The 20898-nt window shown below is 49.8% G+C and overlaps 1 protein-coding gene across 1 annotated transcript in view; it reads right to left on the reverse strand.

Annotated features, from left to right (window-relative positions):
• Positions 1-20898, reverse strand: part of LOC126537466 (uncharacterized) — a 119474-nt gene that overhangs the window by 44449 nt on the left and 54127 nt on the right. Inside the window, exons 4-6 of the mRNA XM_055074276.2 lie at positions 18523-18624; positions 11840-12044; positions 4257-4530 (exon numbers count right to left, since the gene is read on the reverse strand). Coding sequence (XP_054930251.1) covers positions 4257-4530; positions 11840-12044; positions 18523-18624 — 581 coding nt within the window. The remainder of the gene's footprint in view (positions 1-4256; positions 4531-11839; positions 12045-18522; positions 18625-20898) is intronic.

Consider the following 20898-nt stretch of genomic DNA (forward strand, 5'->3'; position numbering starts at 1 on the left):
GTTCTTCGCCACATACTACTTTCCTTCATATATTCCTACCCTGCCTCTTGTTCTCCCAACACCCTTTCCCGGCGTGGATTGGTCAGGGCGACTTCTCCACCAATTCTCCCATTAAAGTTCCTCTCTCTCTCAACTCTCGAGGCTTACGTCAGTGCGTGAAAGCTTCACGCGCCGTTACCACGATGAGTGTGGCGGTGCCCGGGGTATTCGCTAAGTGTACGCTAAATGACTAGGCTTCGGCCGTCGTATAGGCTTCGCATACATGTGAACTCGACGTTAGCGGGTGTCGGTTCGAAAGTCGAGATGACCTAACTCCATCCGACCGCGTTTACGTGCATCTTGCCAAGCGCGGGTTGTGCGAGTCAAGGAAACCCTTGCAGGTTTGAGTCGATCTTACAGTCCACTCTAGCGGATCGACGTGAATCCGACAACCGGAACTCAACCCAGCAAACTGGCTCGACCCGACTATAACGGGTTCAGTGAACGCAGCGGTAGATATAGGTCGGATCTCTGAGAAACTAGCTGGCACAGAGACACATCAAAAGCTTCTGGGGCAAATGCAGTCGTGGTATACGGGAGGCGTACTGAGGCGACGCGTCCGGCCAGCTGCAATGGTTGATATGCATGGATCCTGCACGCGTGCAGACGCGCGAGAAGTTGCACGTTTCACACAGGTATACGCGATAATTTCGGTTTACACTGCTGTTGCGGAGCCTGCGCAAACTGAAATTTGTGTACCTGTGTGCGACATATGCAGCTTTTTTTTTTCTTTTTTAAACGTCCGCACGCGTACGGAAGGCATGCGGAAGTCCGTGCGGATAGAGCGTGAGGCGGCGCAAAGCTAAGAACCGGCGAGAACGTTGTGACCACAAAATGGTGGCAAGGATAGCGGCACCGGCTTCTGATTTTATTTCCACTTCTAGAGCGACATCTGCCATCTTGTGTGGGTAAAACTAGATGTGTGGGGGAAGCGCCACTTGCAGAATTTCCCATATCCCTTATTGTCTAGCTCCGGGGTCAGCTGCTGATTTCTAGTGCCTTCCGTAAGTGGACGCCGACGAGGAAGAAAGTTTATTTCGCCACCTATATGGGTCAATTTCAATACAAATCGAACGCGTTCATCGGAACGAAACAGCGCTTCGAGCATTCACTGACTAGAAGAGGTGGCATATGCTTGGTGCACCCCATACGGGTGCCATAGCAGAGGTATAAGCTTTCGTCCCACTGTTCTCATGCTTCACCTATGCGTGGTCAAATCGCAAGCAGGGCAAATATACGTATACGTTTTTCTTGCCGCACGACATTCCGCGTCGTGGTAATTCAACACCGTATTTCACTGTGCTCTTCACTGCCGAAAGAAGAGCTTGTTCGACAATATTGGGTGGCAACGAACCGTCAGAGAAACTTCGCAGCTGGATTTATTTATTTATTTATTTCGTTAGTGAGTGAGTGAGTGAGTGAGTGAGTGAGTGAGTGAGTGAGTGAGTGAGTGAGTGAGTGAGTGAGTGAGTGAGTGAGTGAGTGAGTGAGTGAGTGAGTGAGTGAGTGAGTGAGTGAGTGAGTGAGTGAGTGAGTGAGTGAGTGAGTGAGTGAGTGAGTGAGTGAGTGAGTGAGTGAGTGAGTTAGTTAGTTAGTTAGTTAGTTAGTTAGTTAGTTAGTTAGTTAGTTAGTTAGTTAGTTAGAGGAAATGTCAATAAACAGATCGCCGGCTTCTCCACAACGTTGAGATGTCGTACGAACGAAAGTGAATCCGCACAGCTGGGAGGTTGCCCCGAGCCAAGCAACGATCGTTCCGCACTGTTCGGCAAACGTACGCGAGGGGAAGCGGGCGTACAGAGGCGACCCCCGTCGCGACGTGCATTAGAGCATGAAAGGCGGGTGACGGCGACACACACACACGCGCGCGCGAGACAAAAGGCGCGAAATCCGATCGGCACGCGGCGAACGGCCTCGAAGGAAGAGACGCGTGACAGACGCTCGGCACACGAGGATGGCAGTCCGTCTACGCCACAACAGAAGTGAGAATGGAGCCGGATATAGGAACAAACAGCTCAGCTATACGAGTATAACAGAGCCACTCGCACTGTAGTCCGTTTTCAAGGAGCATCGAGATTGCGTGAAAGACTGCGGTCGTTGTCAGTTTCCTTCCTCGTCGTTGTCGGTTGGCTTCCTTTGCTTCAGAATTAGGCACAATGCAGTCAATTACTACCCATCGCATGGTCAATACGCGAGTTAAACGGAGGAACCTATATACGCGCTCTGTCTTGGAAGGGGCCGCCAAAACGGGTCCACCGTCGTCAGGTGGCAGCAATAGCGGCAGACGAAAAAAAATCACGCGGCGGTGCTAAGTGAAGATGCCGACGACGTGCGAGAAAGAATGACAGGAAGCCGTACATCTCCTCGCGCGAGGGGAGACGAGTCACCGCGGAACACCGTCGCGGCGGCGTGACGTGCACTTCCGGGCGGAAGCGCGACGGCGCCGGCGACAGCAGCTCCGGTGTCGGGAAAGCGCTCACCCGCAAAAGATGCCCACTTATCTTGAACGGGAGCGCGCGGGGAGTCGGCTGCAGAGCGAACCGCGGGGACACAAACAGTGAGACACAATCCGACACCCCTATCGCCTTGCCCGTTTAGTGAACACTTATGAGGCCTCCATACGCGAAAGCGTTCTGTCTGCACGCGTTACCCGACTGCCTATTGGCGTAAGGTAAATGAAACAAAGAAACGATAAATTAATGGAAATGAAAGTGGATGAAGAAACAGCTTGCCGCAGGTGGGGAACGATCCCACAGCCTTCGCATTTCGCGTGCGATGCTCTACCAATTGAGCTACCGCGGCGCCGTTTCCCCATCCACTTTCTTGGGTACTTATGTTTCCTAGTAGAATCCTGGGAGTGTTAGCCAGCGCCACCACTCACAGACCTTAGCGGCGGATGTGGAACATCCTTTCTGCCACAGGCGTCACGAGAACGTGACCTTTCTGGGTGAAGGCAACCGGTCAATAAACCCACACATGCAGCCTGAAGGCATCAATGTTGCCGGATTCGAGACCCTCGTTATGTAATAAACGAGAAGAAAGCGAGGGGCCCGACTTATATTGGTAATGTCGATAATTAATTAATTATTATTTAAACTATAATTAATGTCCGTTAATTTATCGTTTCTTTGTTTCATTTATTAAGCACAAGTAATTTCTCCTGTGTTGTCCTTGTTGTAAGTGTTACTTGGCTTCTTATGTTCTACTAGCAAACATAAATACCCAAGAATGTGAATGGAAAAACGGCGCCGCGGTAGCTCAATTGGTAGAGCATCGCAAGCGAAATGCGAAAGCTGTGGGATCGTTCCCCACCTGCGGCAAGTTGTTTCTTCATCCACTTTCATTTCCATTAATTTATCATTTCTTTGTTTCATTTATTCATCATCATCAGCCTGGTTACGCCCACTGCAGGGCAAAGGCCTCTCCCATACTTCTCCAACTACCCCGGTCAACTACCACGGTTTCATTTATTAAGCACAAGTAATTTCCCCATATTGTCCTTGGTGTCAGTGTTTGTTGGCTTCTTATGATATGCCTACAAAAAATCGGGCCCCTCGGTTAACCCCCTTTTTTCTCGTTTGTTAGCGTAAGGCTTTTCTTTTTTACAGAGGCACGGCCGCGTGCGGTGTTTGAAGATAGGCGCCAGAATACAAATTATGAAATATTTCGTCCACCGCCCACGGATGGGACCTTGTATAGGTGCGGTTACACGGGTGCGTCTGATCCCATTCCACCTGTGTAAGCCTATACAATGAGCAAGCGCGGAGCGCGTCACGTATGTATGGCCTCCAGCACTGAACCGGAGCAACGAAAATCGATACTAGGATGCAGAAGTGCTAGCTCAGTGCGAACGAGCTTGTCTGCAGATGGAAATGACTGGACAGGCTAGATGCACAGTCTTCAACACTGTGCGCCTTCACTATTATGTTATTTTCCGCTTCGCAGCGAAAACGTATACAAGCTCCGCCTATCAAAAAGAAACTGCACCTTCCCTCCGTGTTTAAACGCTTCAAAACAAAGTTCCCGAGAGACGGCGATATTGAAAGAAGTTCGCCTGAGCCGCGACGTCACGCAAACGAGCGAACTCAATTAGCTGGACAAGTTTCCTTCGAGTTGGACACCCTGTATGCGTATGCCGTGCACTCTTACGGTGTTACCGACTTGACGCGTCTGTGAACGCGCATGCACGCACGCAGCTCGCAGACGATAACAGCGCGTACCAGCGGCTTGGTGCCCTGCTGGTGGTGCAGCGCCGACATGGGCAGGTACGCCGAGGACGACGTGGTGGTGGTGGCGTTCGCGTTCCAACCGGCGTTGGTGCCGCCGCTGTCCTCGTCGAAGGAGCGCGCCGAGGTGAAGAACGCCGGCGGCGGGACCTGCGCCAGCTCGGCGGGACTCAGGCTGAGCACGAGACCCCCGCCGCCGTTGCCGGCCGACCGGTGGTGGTGGTGGTGGTCGTCCAGCGGACGCAGCGAAGAGGCCCGCGCCACGTCACTGCGAACGGGAGGAGACGCGAGGACGTGCTTAAACGGACAGTAAGAGAGAAAGGGAGAGAAGAAATAAACGAAACGAGAAAGGCAGGGAGGTCAAACAGGAGCGCTATATGCTATTCGCGACAGTGTCCTATTCCGCTATGTTGGCGTTTTGAGCCAATCAGAAAGGCCGTAGCGGCCGCGTGAGCCAATCAGGGCTGAAAAAAAGGTCAATGTGAAAATATAGCGCAATTGGCTATAGTATATCCAGAAAACTAGAGGAAATTCAGTTTGGTACCCAAAACTGGGGATGGGACAGAAACGCAACAAGGAAATAGGAGACCCCGCGCGCAGGGCATGCGCACACTCGTCAGCACAAGTCGACATCTGCAGTTCAGAACGCTGTCTGTAGAAGTCTGTAGCATTTAACAGTAACGGAGCCTTTGTAACACTCTGCTCATGCCATGACGGTCAGTCCTGAAAGTAGTCAATCAAGCACTCGAGCTAGCGCAGGAGTAAACGATCGTCTGTGTGCGCTATAACGAGGACGGTCACAAGGAATGTGCTCGACGGTCTCCACGCCACCACAGTCGTTACCTTTCGTATACGAACTGTCTGGGATTTGAAGGCCGGGCGTGCACGTAAGACTAGACGGTGCAATCGGTTATGCTGAAAGCTTGGCATGTTCCACGCTAACAAACGTCACGTCTCGAGCGAGCACACGAAGTTTCTTGGATGCATCCGCTCTTGACAACAGGATCGCTTCTTGTGTGCCGCCTTCGCGCTCTGACCGAGCAACGTCATCGATGTGCTCGTTACCCATGCTGCCGCAGTGGCCTAAAGGCCACTGAAGAAGGTGGTGTGACGTCCCTTCTCGACCAATCTGTGGAGAAGCGCTCTAACTTAGAACTTGCGGCAACAACATGGACGCGATATTCAAGCGACAACGACAAGCGAAGCGACAGGCAGACCCTGTCGCACTTTCATGTGACATGCACTCGACATTGCGGGAAAATGTAGCGACAAATTTACATTGCTGTGCGAATCGATACAGTCGTGCGCCCGCAAAGAAATCCCAAACGTACCCCGAGACCACTGTTTTAACAAAGGTGCACTAGTTGCTAGCTTTAATATGCTGTCATCGCTAGAAAAAATCAGTTACGTGCCTACAGGGTAAAATACCGTGGCGCCATCTGGCGAGGAAAACTAAATACACTTTCGCTGCCCTCGGTGGCATCTCAGACCTAACAGCGTCAAAACAAACAACTGATCCATAATAACGACAAAACAACGCCGATACATTGTCCTCAGCTTGAGCTGAGACAGAGCGATGGCTGATTTGACTATTTATTTTTTTGCTGTCACGGCAGAAAGCAAGCTGCAGGAGCGAATTTAGATCGAAGCGGGCGGACTGGTGGCTGCCATGTTGTTACGCAATCATGCTGTCGCCACGCGGACATCAGGGCGACAAGCGATATTTTCTGGCTGGCCAAAAACCGGCGACGCGACAAGCGGATTGCCCTCCGCGACGGTAAAGCCTGTCGTTCGTCGCCGTCAGTCGAAAATAGCGGGCATGCGGTTGGGCCTTTGGCCCAGCCACATCCGCGCTGAAGGCCAATACTAAAGACTGCAGGGCTTCATTCGAGTCGCAGAGTACGGACCACTTTCCAGGAAGCTCTTGGCCAGTGAGACTAAGTGAAGAGCTGCAAGTTCCGTATAGTAATCGATGTGGTTTAGTGGGATATTTCGAAACTGACGGCGGTGGCTCTCGCTGGGCACGGTGGCTGCATTTCTTGTACAAATGTAGCAGCGAAAGCTGTCAGAGAAGAGAAGAAAGAGAAGGAGATGACAACTCAGACGTTGTCCGGGTCAGGTGAGGTCCAATGAGAAACGGTAGTTTAGTTCTAGGAGTGAAGCCGGTTGGTCGACTTGAGCAATAAGCAGAAATCACTGCACAATACTGCAGACTTCCCGGTAGCCAGGCCACGTGGTGGGAACGGGGTAAGGCATGTTGCCTATATGCGCAGTCTGAGCACTTCTACAGCAATGTGTGTTCTTATTCGATGCTCCAGAGCGATTTCAATAGTTACCACTGCGGCTCCGCCATCACTTTGGCAAACCACGAATAACTCCTTTCGCTTGGGACTGAATACTCTACATCGCACAAAGGTCTTTATTTAAGGTGTCGGTGCAATGTTGAAGAGGGTGGCACTAAAGAGGTGCAGCGTCGTGTAATTGGGTAGTGCGCTTTGGTGAACACAAATATGTACCTCATAAACAAGTATGCTCTATGGTAATGAAGCGATAATTGAACCATCGCGTGATCAACCGCCAAGGTCATCTTGAGACGGTGGCGAAAATGGCCTCGTGAAATGCGCCAGTCATATGCCCTCTTTAAATCGGGCAACAGCGGCACGCAAACGTTCACGCGATTTTTGGCGCCTGCCGTAAGTAGCAGCATCGATAACATTGCCGATTGGGGAACGCCACCGATGAAACCAGCACAGGAGTCTGGGTGGGCATTGTGTTGTTCCAGGTACCACTCCTAGCGGGCGAGGATCTTCCTCGCCCCCGATTCTGCTGACAGTTTACCATGTCTACGCAGGCTAAGACGAAAAAGAGTCGGGGATCATTATTTCCATCACTTCTCCTATACATCCGGTCAGCGCTGTTTGGCACTATGAGGCGAGTTCCAGTGAAGACATGACGCTCCTCAGGAGCAGAATCGGGCGACTCGCCTCCCATTCGTGGACAATAATACCACCTTGCCCCGATATGTCGTTTAGAAACGAACACTTCTCTCCAATCTCGCTCACAAAGGTTGTACATGACGCGTTTTTCTGTCCGGTTGAGGCGATAACGAACGCCTTCCACGGCAAAACGACGATCCGTGAGACTGTGGGACGAGAACGTCAATCTAATTTACCGTAGCCCATTTCTTATATTTCATCGCAACGAGTGACTAGCATTGGCTATAAATGCGCTGCGGTCGCGTCTGAGCTGCAGAAGAACCGAAGAATAAGAACCGAAGATGAAATTAACCTTCGCAGTATATACGGCGCCTGTACTCCGTTCCGAAACGGGCCCAACATGGCTCGTGACCACCGGAACTCGCATACCTGCCGCGTTTCCTTGCCCGCGCTGTCAGTTATGCCTGCAGCGCCGAGGCCCAACTTCATCGCGATACCCTGCCTCCTTGAGACCACAACAGGGGCTCTGCTTTCGGACGGCGAAGAAAGACGCGAGAACGTTCCGGCCGGATTACGCATGCACGACTCGAGTCGTTCTGTCTTTACGCTTCCACTGCAATCTCTCAAGCGCGACTCGGAGGGGCTTTCCCTCGCAAAGTACCCAATGGGAAACGTACGTAGGACACAAAGCCGAGTTCACTTCGGAAGTTCTCATCATTCTCATGTCATCACTGTTTACGGGGTTTTAAGACGACGAGCAGCCGGAAACAAAAAAGAACAAGTATAATTACGGGAAAGGACATTCGGAAACGACGTTCGCAAACGGCCACAGGCTCCGAAATGCGCAATAGGGAGAGGAAGAACACTAGCACGTGCGCACGCACTCACGAGCACGAACAGCTGTGGCCTCATGGAACAATCCTAAGTAAAAAAAAAAATCCCAAGTAGGTAGTACTAACTGTTATGGCCTCGCAAGCGTTGCATGCGCTGCGGGAAAGGCTAGAGGCGGGCGCCGTACAGGTCACTGACCATCGTGGAACAACAGCACATTGTACTCCAGCGTCACTCTGCTTTGAGTGGATTGCGCGAACCTCTTTCTTAAGCACGGTGTTTCGCACGTCTGCATGCTGCTAAACCTCTCCGTACACGTCCGACGTACCGCCCGTTGCCCATCAACCCGGTCGGCAACACTGTTGAAAGGCGCCGACAGCGGAGACCAGAGTTATTTCGCGCAGACACTCGGGCGCATGTTGGCTAACCTGTATAGTCGCGCGACACACCGGGCTCTTGACCGACACATGTGCTGCCTCGAGATTAGCCTTTGGATTAGCGAGTGGGTGCAGCGTGTTTGAGGCGATGGCGTCCTACATGGCCTCAGACAAAACGACCGGACACGTGACTGCCACCTAGGTGCGAGGGTGCTCGACCACTCCGTCACGCTCTGCAGGCCATGCATGACGGAAGAAGCGTTCCCCCTCCCCCGCCCTCCCTCCGACAATTCCGTGGCACATGCGTGCAATCACGGCGCGCAGAAGCAACGGAAGGGATGGAAATAAGGAAAGACGCAGGAGGGGGGGGGGGGGTCAAAACGGAGGTAATTCGTGATAATTACACTCACGCAGGGACGGTGGTGGGATAATCAAGACGCCCGAGAAAGGGAAATAAAAGACAGCGCAACGGCTCAACTGCGGACACCAGGAGGCACTCAACGCGGTCACGATCCGTTGCCCAAGTTCCTTTTGTCTTCCAAGAGCGGAGTACCGCCTCTAAAACATTCAGTGGCCAAAACATGGTCCGCCATCCTCGATTAAATCAGTGTATAGACTAGTAATCACTCCTTAAAAAAACGCTATTATCATTCATTCAGTGGGGAGAGGGCTCATCGTTGCTGAAAAAAATGAAGGCAGAACTTCCCATCCTTGAATTTCCCGCCGATACCTTGTGGGGTTCTCACCCATGCTCTTGGGACAAAGGAACGACAACACAGTAGTGCAAACAATCACAAGGACATTTATTGCACCTTTCATAGACTAATGCCTGTTAGCCGAGTTGCTATACACAAACTATGCCGATGGGCGCGCGACAAATCGCGAAAGTCCGACTCCCCGCGACCGAATAACGAGCGAATATGTTCGCTCCATGCTGGACACTAACGCCTGGTCGTTCGCGCGTACGGTCACGCGAACAGTGGCGCGTTCGAACGATCGTGTTCGTCCATTCCGGGGTAGGCCTCACGAGACGGTCTCGCAGAAGCATGGATCGGGGCACGCGCAGAACGTCCGCGTCGCTTTCCGATGCCAAGCCAAACAGGAAGCCTTCTCCTTTTTTGCGCCCAAGTAACCCCGCTGTTAGGTGGCGTTAGCAGAGCCACAGTCGCGCCATCTCTCGCAATGCGCTTCAACCAGACCGACTGCCGCGGGCACCAAGCCACGCGGCTAAGCCGGATTACAGGAGGCGGCAGCTATGCGGGAAAACAACATATCAGGGGATATGTGAGAGTCGCGCATCCCCAGATCTAAGGGGGGTGCGCGCCATTGCGACAGCATAGATTTCTCGTCCAGTAATTTTCTCCTATTTTGGCCGCTTTAGAGCAGGGGAAGCTCTCCGAATTTGCTAAGTTGAGCCACGCGTATTCTAAAAGTATCCTAAAGGCTCAATCGAGCGCCGCACCTCGACTCAAGATGACACTACTGCTCTCAAGAAACGCCACGGAGCGTTAATGAAGCACAGCGACAACTTTTGTCGAGGAGCGGCACTGCGATTCAGTTTCCCCGTTCGAGGCGGTGCGTTGAGTGAAGGAACGTCACGTAGTAAAGTGGTAAGTCTTCGGCCCTCTTGCGTAGAATGTAGTGCCGCTTACCGATAAGGAACTAACATATAAACCTGTCAAAATCAATGACGTCACGGCGAGTTGCGGGAACTTCAGGACGGCATCGCCACTCGCCTACTGTTTGTGCATCTCTTCTGGCCTTACCGAGTTTTCTCCTGTGATATTACATGGCAGTATTGCGGTTGGAAAGGCGTAATTTACTGACACAGCTTAGCTTACGGTATTCCTGTTTTGTGCCCCGTTAAACGGTAACCATACGGAAGTCGCCTTCGACGCATCTTCGGTGGCGACCATGGCTCCGCCCGGCGTCAGAGCGTCCATAGTTTGTCCGGTATTCGGGTAAACGGAGGCGGACGGAGCCGTTGAAGCGTTGGGGCGGAGGCGTAAACGTGAGCGCCCTGCATGGTGCAGCCACCTCGTGGCGCAGAGCTCAAACAGACCAAAAACAGCTAATATTGCCTTAATCAAGTGTATTCGCTGCTGGTGTAAATTTTCGGCACTTGCGTAATCGTGCAGCTGCCAAAAGTTTACACCTGCAGCAAAATAAATGCATTTCGTTAGTGCAATATCAGCTGTTTTTGTCTGTTTGAGCTCTGCGCCACCAGGTGGCTTTACCATGCAGGCCGCTCCCGTTTTCGCCTTCGCCCCAAAGCGTTTACCCGAATACCGGACAAGCTAAACCTCTCCACTGACTGCACAAAAAAATAAGAAAAAAAAAACCCGCGCCGCGATTCTGACTGAAACTTGTGACCTTCTATGCCGTGAACTTATACGGAGTACAGCTGTACCCGTTTCGGACACGGCAACTGTCTTCGTTTGCCTCTTACAGATCTGTTCATTGCACTGAAGCATGTTTGCGCCACACTTCTGCGTTATATGCTATATTTCTCGTATTTCTTTTATGTAGCTGTTCCGTATGGTTTTCACAGTCTTTGCTGTTGCTATTCACTTTCTTTCTTTCTGCCGCCGTGTTTTGATCGTAGAGATGTTTAACCCCGCTGCTACAATGCAGTTCGGGCGACTACATACAGTGCAGAGTATACGGATACATAAACTCTCAAATGCTCAAAGAGCGTGTCAGTTGTGCAGCGCGATGCCGGATGTACGTCGGAAATAAGTTTCGTGTAAGTTATATTCAAAGCGCGGATGGTTATCGACGGCCGCGTGAAGAGCTGTGTTCCATGGTGAGCATACACGAGGACATGCAAATACTCTCTAAAAAAGATTTTACCCCCGTAAGGGTGTCCCACGGGTAACACTCCTACCGTCAGGGCTTTAAAAAAAGAATTTACAGGGCACGGCAACGGGAGCTCTAAACGTAAGTGCGATGAGAAAAAGCGTGGTTGAATACTATGCAATAATGCTGACAGCATTGAGCGCACGGAAATATCCGACAGGAGAATTTGACAGCGATAGCTTTGAAATATACTTTAGAAGAGTGAACTGCTGGGGTAGTTGGTTATGCGACATAATAAGCGAGCGCTGCGCCAAAAATTACACATACAAGAAAGGAGACGAGAACACGGGTGCTTGTGTTGTCTCCTTTCTTGTGTGTGTAGTTTTGGCGCAAAACTCCTGTATTATGTATATAGCCTTGACAGTTCATTTCATGAAAATTTCGTGTCGTCTGTCGCAGCTATCGCCATTTTTAGCTCGCTAGAAAAAGAAAAAAAAAAAGTCGGCACGCAAGATACCACCATCGGTCCGCACCAACGATTCGATCTAACCCCTTAAACGCGAGGGTGTTAGCCGTGGGACAGTAGGTGTAAAGTGGAGCTTTCGAGCGTGTCTAGAGCCGCAGCTCGGCTCACCCGAGCGAGGGCCTCTTGACGTGCCGGGAGGCGGCGGCGTGCATGTCGAGCAGCATGTCCTGCGAGCCGCCCAGTCCCGCCGAGTTGCGCCGCGGCAGGCCCGACGACTGCACGGGCCGCGGCGCGGGACTCGCGAACGCCGGCGGCGGGCTGATGGAGCGCGGGCTGGCGTCCGCCGAACCGCCGCTGTCCGCCTCGGCGCGCTCTGCAAGGAGGGGGGGTGGGGGGCGGAGGGGCCAAACATACAGGCGCCGTTCGTGCGGTGTATATACGTGCACGCACAGTGCACGTGCATTCGGGGTTGTCCTGCAGCTAACTCTAGCCAGAGTTTTAAAGATATGCAAATGCCACGTAGCTGGGCAGAATCAAGGTAATGTTGTTTGTAGTCGCTTGGAGACGCTCACATTATTTTTTATTTCAATCCGCCTAATTAGCTACTCAGTCTTAATCGGTTAATCAACTTCTCAAATATTATAATTAGATGAAAAGTGGCAATGAGAAAATTGCAGAGCGACACGAAAAAAAAAAAAATCTCCCGATACAGCTTTCTGTTGCTCAATACGTGTTACACAGAAGTGTTTTTTTCCGAGCGTGAATGAAGACCGCAAATGCACGCAAAATTTCCGCGCGACTGGCCGCTCGAGGCACTTTTGAGTGCATTTGCGGGCTTCAAGCAGACAGCAAAGTGAACAGTAAATGCATTCTTTAGAATCACGCATACAACATACAGAACAGCATACGTTTCAATAAAAATCAAGCACAATAAGAACATCCGAACCGCATAACCGATATGATAAGGCGATCCCGATATGAATGCGAAGCACGCAGCACTCCCCGCATACGTCTCCCGGTAAAGGTTGCGCAAGCTGAGCGGCGACGACGGCAGCTTGCGACGTGGGGTGTGACGTCACCAGCCTTTCCTCTATGAATGAACCAGACTAGCAAACTGATTTCACTGTTCTTGTATCACCGCTATACGGGCGGTGGCGTGCTGTCTAAATTACCATTACTTCACATTACTACCATCACTATAAATTGCCATTACTACCGTTACTCTAAAGGAATGAAGCATTGCATACCGCCCTCAGCAGTTGTAGTGGCGGTTTTCAACAGCTTGGGCTGGATATCCACTTTCGCAGGGCCGGGATAGCGAGTCAATTTTTTTCTTGCTCAACAGTTTTTTGCCAGTACCACCACTTGCAATATCAAGGTAAGCATCGGTGCACTTCGCTACACGCCCCCCCCCCCCCCCCCCCCAAAAAAAAAAAAGAAAAAAAATACGCGCGTCCGGTTCATGCCAGTGCAAACTGCCGCACTCGAGAGTTCGAAACAAAGAAGTCTTTGAACAGCTTGCGCCGCACGCAACCGCCCCGCATGCCCGCAACAATAGCCGCTCGCACACGTGCCTTCACAAGCGTAGCTTGAAGGCAAGATTTGCATCTCTAATTGCCGGGCCACGTATTCGTGAGGCGGGCCGACGAAGAACCCGGAACAGCGACGAAGGAGAAGGAACGCAAAGGAGACAAGACTTAGGGGAAGGAGGTGCAAGTGCACTCCGTGCTCTCCGTTTCACTAATACCGTGCAGTGTCAGGAAAGCCAGAGACGCCTGTTTACTGACCATCTCATCTCATGCAATACGTAGATGGATGGATGTATTTTATGGGAATACCCTCTTAATTTTTAAGCGGGGTGGTGTCAGGCGCCGTCCCAAGCTCGTCATTTTTACCTATCTGTTGTGCGCTTGTTATCAGCCCTTAAAATACGTGGTTTGCGTCGACAACATAATCTATTCTTAGAAAAACTTACTGCCTTAATAGTAGTGTAATTTTACATGGGAAGGAATGGCACAAGAGACGACGACAAATGATACAACATGACAAGCGCCATAGTTTGTATTATGCGTCTTCTCCTTATTGTGACATTTCTGCCGAGATTAAACCGTCACCAAATGGGTCGACAAGTGCTACTTAATGTTATTTAATTAGGTGTGCTAGCCACTTTTGAGTCCGCAGCTGTTTTTTTACTATTGTAGGCAATTCGATGTAGAGATCTGCAGGGCAGGGCGGTTTTGCAGTGTAGCCATAGATAGTGGATGTTTCTGCGAAGAATTTCAGTAATAAAAAAATTTTCTGTGGCAGATAGCGCAATTATACTTCTTGAGCTGGATTGCACCAAGAGAGAGACATTATCTGGGCGAGAAATCAAAATGTATAATTGAATAGTGAACAAAAATTCACTAACGTAATAGTTCTGCGGAAACCCGCAAGGTGGAGAGAAGTAAATAATTAAAGGAAATTGAGAGATCCCCCTAGTCGTAGCAATTGCTACGATTATGTGGATGTCTCATTTTTCCTTAATTAAACATGCACTAATTATGTTTTAAGTAATTGCTTTACAGCCCATATTGCAAGTTATAAATTGCAGCCTTTGGGTTCGCATAGATCCAATGGGAAAGAATTCTCAGGATGGCACAAGTTTCGAGATATTAATTCCCGAACTTTGCGAAGAAATACATTAGCGGCCCAGTTACTTTCGCGATTCAGTGCTTAAAACAGCGTTTTGCTGAAAATTTAAGTGGAACGACGGTGAAATTTTACAGCAAGTACGATGGTGCATATCTCGAAAACGATGTCATCCACAGAATTATTTTCAAGTGTATATGCCATGCAGTTTCACGAGCTAAAATTTGTCAATTGCAATATGTGACGTACGGGAATTAGTTCGGGAACGAGTACGGGAACGTACGGGGGGGGGGGGGGGGGGCCGCCCCCCCCACCCGAAATTAGGCGGCACCCCCCCCCCCCCCCCCCTTGTCAACCCACGCCACCACTCCTCACACACATTCCTAAAGCGCCGACAAATCAATCTACTTGGCGGTGAACGTTTTGCCGCCTTTTACAGCGAAAGCAGTGTATGACTAACTTCTGTAGTTTTTTCGGCGTCCGTTAACTGAAAAGATCATCATGTGGGCCGATCCTGGTGATAGTGAAGAAAGGGTCCAAGATCAATGGCACATATTTTTTTGGACTCGGGAACGTACAACGCGCCCTTCGGAGTCTTCGGGATCAGCCCACATACAGGGGCGTAGCCAGGGGGGGGGGGGGGGGGGGGGGGGGGCTTATGGGGCTTCAGCCCCCCCCGAAATTTTTTCGTGCTGTCATGCGCCGCCAACCAAAACAACTCCCGGCGCCGGAAATCATGCTTGATTTTGTCTAGAATGTCCTTAATTCACGCTCGAAAATACATTTTAGCGCAAACATTGCGAAATCGGGCTGGATATTGCAGAAACGCCCATGCATCGGGAGTCACATATCGTAACGCAAGGAGTCCCACCGAGCACAAAATTTCAAGGGCGTTTTGATGGCGAGCGGGCTCGTCTCGGCATCTCGCGGAGGCCGCGGAATCTACGGAGCGCTTGGATTTCAATTCTGAAACTTTGTGGGTATAAAGTTCTCATAACATTTTGATGGGAAAGGTGCATTGACATTTCCAAAGTCGTGCTTTAGATTTTCAATTCCGGAACTTTGTGGGTTTAATGCTGTTGTAAACATTTGACGCCAAAGGTGCATCGACTTTTCTAAAGTCGTACATCGGGCCATACGAAGAGACAAGCCAAATGAACATACTATCAGACAAGTTGATAAAGCACGCAGCGAGGTGCAATGAGACAAAGCGTTGTGGTGGTTCATTTGTGCCGTCAGGTCACAGAAAAGAATATGAACATTCTTTCTTCACCTGCGCCAAAGCATCCATGTCAAGACACTAAAGCCACCATTGTAACTGAGTTCTTGTTTATTTTTCTACCTAGAATTTTATTCGCGAGGATACATTGAGCCTCTTTATTTATTTATTCATTTATTTATTTTTTGTTCTCGCAACCCGCGTGCTGCCGATCCAGCCAGAGCGCATGCGTTTTTCTCGTGCTGCATCGACAACCGCGCGGCGCACTTGGATGCGCGTTCGTTTTTTTCTGTCCGACTGCATTTTCGCCTGGCAGAGTTTTGACGCTTTCTGGCTAGCAGACGAGAAAAAGAAGCAATGCATAGTCGCTCGCCGCCAGCACTGCGGGGACTCGACGGATTGCAACGCGTTCGCTTGAGCGCAACCTCTCCGGAAAATTTTGTCTCGCCGGTGTAGGATACCGAGCAGTTTGCGTATTACTTTCTGTGGACCAAGCGTCACACGTTTTCTTCGATATTCCTTCGGTAGCCACACTAGGTGCCCAAAGTAGGCATTCGATTGTAGCCAACATGCTTTCCTTTGCGTTATTCTATTTCGCCGCCCCCCGCCCCACAAAAGAAAAAAAGAAGACATTGTTGCGGCGCAGCGAATTGTCGCATGGTGAAAGTTCGATTTTGTTACTTCTTTTGCGGAAAGTAATGGGCCACGGTACGCTTCAGTTGCCGGGTACTATAAAATTATTGCAATAGCAGCTATATGAAGACTCCAGGCACATTCCTGCCGTTGCCCTCATGTTCCGTATAAATAAAGGCCATGGGCGATAACATCGTGACCGCGCGCCGCATGCTCTATGTGCGAGTGAAAGCGTGGGGGGAAAGGGGGAGGTGGTTAGCCGACGATGGTGGCTTAGTCTTGTGTACGCAAGGGAGAAAAGCGGGGAGAAGCGCGCCGCCTTCCGTCGCACGCGATACATTTTGGGAGTGGAGGGAGGGGGGGAGGGTGCTGTGATCTGTGAATCTGTGGTTGCGCAACCTGTTTACTTGCCTTGTTTGACGCATTATATATAGTGACTTTTTCTTAGGTACGTAGATTTATTGGAGACTTATACGTATATTTAAACATCTTGTTGCCAGGTTTTGTGTATATGCGCAGTGAACTTTGTTTCCAGTGACAATTTTTTGCCCTGTATCAAGCTGTATCTTCACATTTGTATATTCCATTTTATCTTCGCAGTTCTAATGTACGAAGGCGAGTCAAATGAAAGTGAGACAACCCGCCCCGCGCAATAATGGTTCGGTTCATTATTTTCGAGGCATGCGCGTAGCACATACGCATCTCATTTACAAGTGACATGCAGAGGTGAGGTTAAATGTTCTTTAATGATCTCATACACTGGGTTGAACATGGTTGCGTGACATAATGGACACTCCAAAAGTTGAACAGCTTGGTGTCGTGAGGTTTTTGACAAACCAAGATGTTTCCCAAAAAGAAATTATTCGCCGTATGGCTGCCGTATGCGTTGAACATTGCGTTTCATTGGCCACTGTGAAGCGTTGTAGCAAACTGTTCAAAGAAGGACATGAAAGTTACAAAGACGATGCATGGTCGGGCCAAAGCGACCGTGCAATCACCCCCAACACAATTGAAAAGGCCGTGGTTGCTCAGTGGCTATGGTGTTGGGCTGCTGAGCACGAGGTCGCGGGATCGAATCCAGGTCACGGCGGCTGCATTTCGGTGGAGGCGAAGTGCGAAAGCACCCGTGTACTTAGATTTAAGTGCACGTCAAAGAATCCCAGATGAGGGTGACGATTTTTTGTCTGCAATTGTGAGCGGGGATGACTCATGGTGCCGCTACGATTAGCCTGCAACACTACGGCAAAGCTTACAGCGGAAACATTTGAATTCACCACTCCCAAGAAAAACAAAGGCCGTCATTTCTGCCGGAAAAGTGTTGACTTCTTTTTAGATCGTTAGGGCCATTATTGATCGAATTTTCTAAACCTGGAGAGACTCTAAATCGTTTCAGATATTGTGAAAGGTCGGATCGGCTGCGTGTCGCAATCCAGAACAAACGACGTGGAAAATTGAGCATTGGCTCAATTCAACGACATTGCCCGTTCCCACGTCGCTGATGTGGTTAATACAAAACTGGCAAAGTTCAAGTGGGAAGCGCTGCAAAATCCCTCATGCAGCCCAGACCTGTTGCCTTGCGTCTTCCACATTTGGTAAAATTTGAAAAATCTGCTCAAGGGAACCAGATTCGTGTCGGAAGATGACGTGTATTCATTTACAGATTTTTGAGGCAGCAACCCAAGGAGTTTTATGAGACGGGAATTACGCGACTCGTTAGTAGGACAAGTGTCTAAATACTCATGGTGACTACTTTTAAATAAAGTACCCCGTTTGTCATATGTTCCCATTGGCTCACTTTCATTTGACTAGTCCTTGTATATTTTGCAGAACTCCTGCTTTTTACATGTGCTCTCTGTTGCGACTATAATTTCGGAGCAATTACTCGCAATACACAGCCGGTGACAGCTGCTCCTGCGGAATACATTTTAACAAAGGGCAGCATCATTGAGATTTTCCCCTGGTCGTTGCATTGCATTTGCACGAAAATGTAAACAAGGTTGCTGAATCACACACACACACACACACACACACACACATATATATATATATATATATATATATATATATATATATATATATATATATATATATATATATATATATATATATATATATATTGATCCCTCGACTAATTCTATAAGCAGGAGACCGAGCTGCAAAGTGAGCCCCCCACGAACGAAATTTCTGGCTACGCCACTGCCCACATATGAGTGCTTAACGCCTGCTTCACCTCCGCCACGGGTGGGCCTGGTATTGCAATATCTTTGGAATCGGCCTACGTATGAGGAGTTGGACGCTGTTCGATACTTCGTGGGGACGACGACGTAGCTGGATCGCGCGCGCATGCGTACGCGCGTGGCTCGCTCACCTCGGATCATGTCCCGCGCCTGCTTGGCGATGCCCGTGTTGAGCTCTTCGAGAACGTCCGTCGCCCTCCGGTTCTGGGCATCGCGCAGGTCCACGTCTACGCCTGCGTGAGAAGAGAAGGGCCACCGCTACAATCTGTGTATACTGACAACCGCAACACGACCGCGTACACCCGTAAACAAAAAGTATACGTACCAGGGATTGCGCGATAAAACTCATTTTCTCCTCTGTCTGTGAACGCAACTAGAAATAAAAGACTGCAGTCCAAACTTGCCATTACAAATTTTCTAATGCACTCGTCAGTTTCCGCTTACGCGTGTTAATTACGAAGAAATTCTGTTTTTTTTCGGCGACCTTGTGGTCCGCATACTTTTGCTCGCGTGTGCACGCTGTTGCCTGTCGTGAATGAAAGTTTCGCGCTATACAGGTGTTATTACATGGGGGGGGGGGGGGGGGGGGGTTGCGAAGAAAATATATGAAACGGAAACGAACTGCGTACTTCGTTTTCGTTTCATATTTTCTTCGTAGTTTTTTTTCTCTGAGTAATCTGCGCACAGCGCTAGCTTCACTCTGACCTATACAGGCAGTGCGACAATAAAAAACGAGAGCGCGCGCAAAGCGACGCATAAGGAACAGATACAGATGGTGTAAGAACCCACTATAGACGAGCTGAATTGCGTATAGGCGACTTCAGCACTGCGAGCTTCGCAGAAACGACCCACAAGCATGACGGCGGAGGAGCCGCAAATAGGTTATATAGCTTTGACCAGCCAGGGCTAATTCCTTAACGTGCACTTAAATCTACGGGCACTCGAGCGTTTTTTTGCATTCCGCCTCCGATCAGAATACAGCACTCCGCGGTCGGGAATGAAAGATGCGACCTAGTGTACGGTAGCAGGACGCCGCGATCACTTAGCACGTGGCTCGTGCCTTTTCGTTTTCAAAACCTGCGTTCGGGGCTCGGGTTATCGGGTCCCGGTAGCGCACATATGGCAGTATCAAGGACTTTATTTCACCAGACGATCACGAATGTTTGCTTAATGCACCCACCCATATCTTTTTGGATAAGATGGCTAAATGGATGCGTTATGTGTGCAAGGAAGAAGACCATCAAGAGAAGTCTCCCTCAATCGTGGAAAAAAACATCTTACATAGAAGATGGGGAGGTGGAGAAGCCTTACATCGCACTTGATGATCAAGGTGAAAACTCCCTGGAGAGGAGGAACAGTTAGGCTATACTTATGCTAATCTCAGGGACAGACTTGGAAATGGTTGAATGCACACAAACAGTCAGCCGCAAAAGTCTACGAGACACCGCGGTTCCACGACAAATGTGCGACGTTCTGCTGTTAAGGCGTGGGCACTTCTAAAGCCGTACTAAAGCCGTACTCGAAAGCCGTACTGTAGATTCAAACTTTCACACCGAGGTCATGGAGACGAGGCTTCGCGGAAACTCAGCTTTTTTTTCCCCCGCAAAATCCCTTGTCCCGTAAATATGGTGGCCGAGACTTTACTACACCTTGTATATACGCCTGATTAATTCGCCCCCTGCCACATATACGTTGCTTTCTTCGCACCACCATCAAAGTTCATTCGCACGATAAACGTCTCTCCTTACGCAACGTCTAACGCTCGTAACTCTGCCAGCGACACTCCTCCGAACGCTGTCACCGAATTGCGGAGCAGCATAGGCGGCATCCTACGCACGCACATGACTCCGCACAAGCGGGCGCCATGGACCGTACGACCCACGACGTGAGACTGAATACGAAATGAGAGCCCGGAGAGGGCAGCGGCAACCGTCTCTGCCGCGAGGAGGAAGACCATTGCCCGACGAGTCCCTGCTTTCGTAACAATGACCACAGCCTTCACAAAAGGTTGTCGGCAAGAGCCTTGCCAGCTAATTTTCAGCCCACGCGGAGGTTAAACACCTTCATGATACTTGCGCAAACAAGCCATCTCTTTGTTTTTTCTGTCTCTCTTTTCTTTGATAATTTATTTTGCGTCAACGAAACGGGGCACCACCCTTTGAAAAAATAAAAATAACAGGCAAATAAATAGCCGCCGTTGCGATAAGCAGTAGACAATCGAGTTTGAACAACCGCGGAGTGATTCCTGCATGGAAGTGTATGACGATGCGAATTTTATTTGTCCTTCGTGTTTCTTTATCTTCTATCGCTAACCTTGTATAGCCGGCGTAACAGACTGACTTCGGTCTACTGGCTGCGCTGATTTATTTATTTATTTATTTATTTATTTATTTATTTATTCATGTAGCCTCAGGGTCATATGATATTATAGAGAGGGGAGTGGTAGTACAAAAACTTCACAATAAAAATGGTTGAATGGTTGAATTACGAGACAGCGAGTCTCGTAA

This window comes from Dermacentor andersoni, chromosome 4 (genome assembly GCF_023375885.2).
Source record: "Dermacentor andersoni chromosome 4, qqDerAnde1_hic_scaffold, whole genome shotgun sequence".
Taxonomy (NCBI): domain Eukaryota; kingdom Metazoa; phylum Arthropoda; class Arachnida; order Ixodida; family Ixodidae; genus Dermacentor; species Dermacentor andersoni.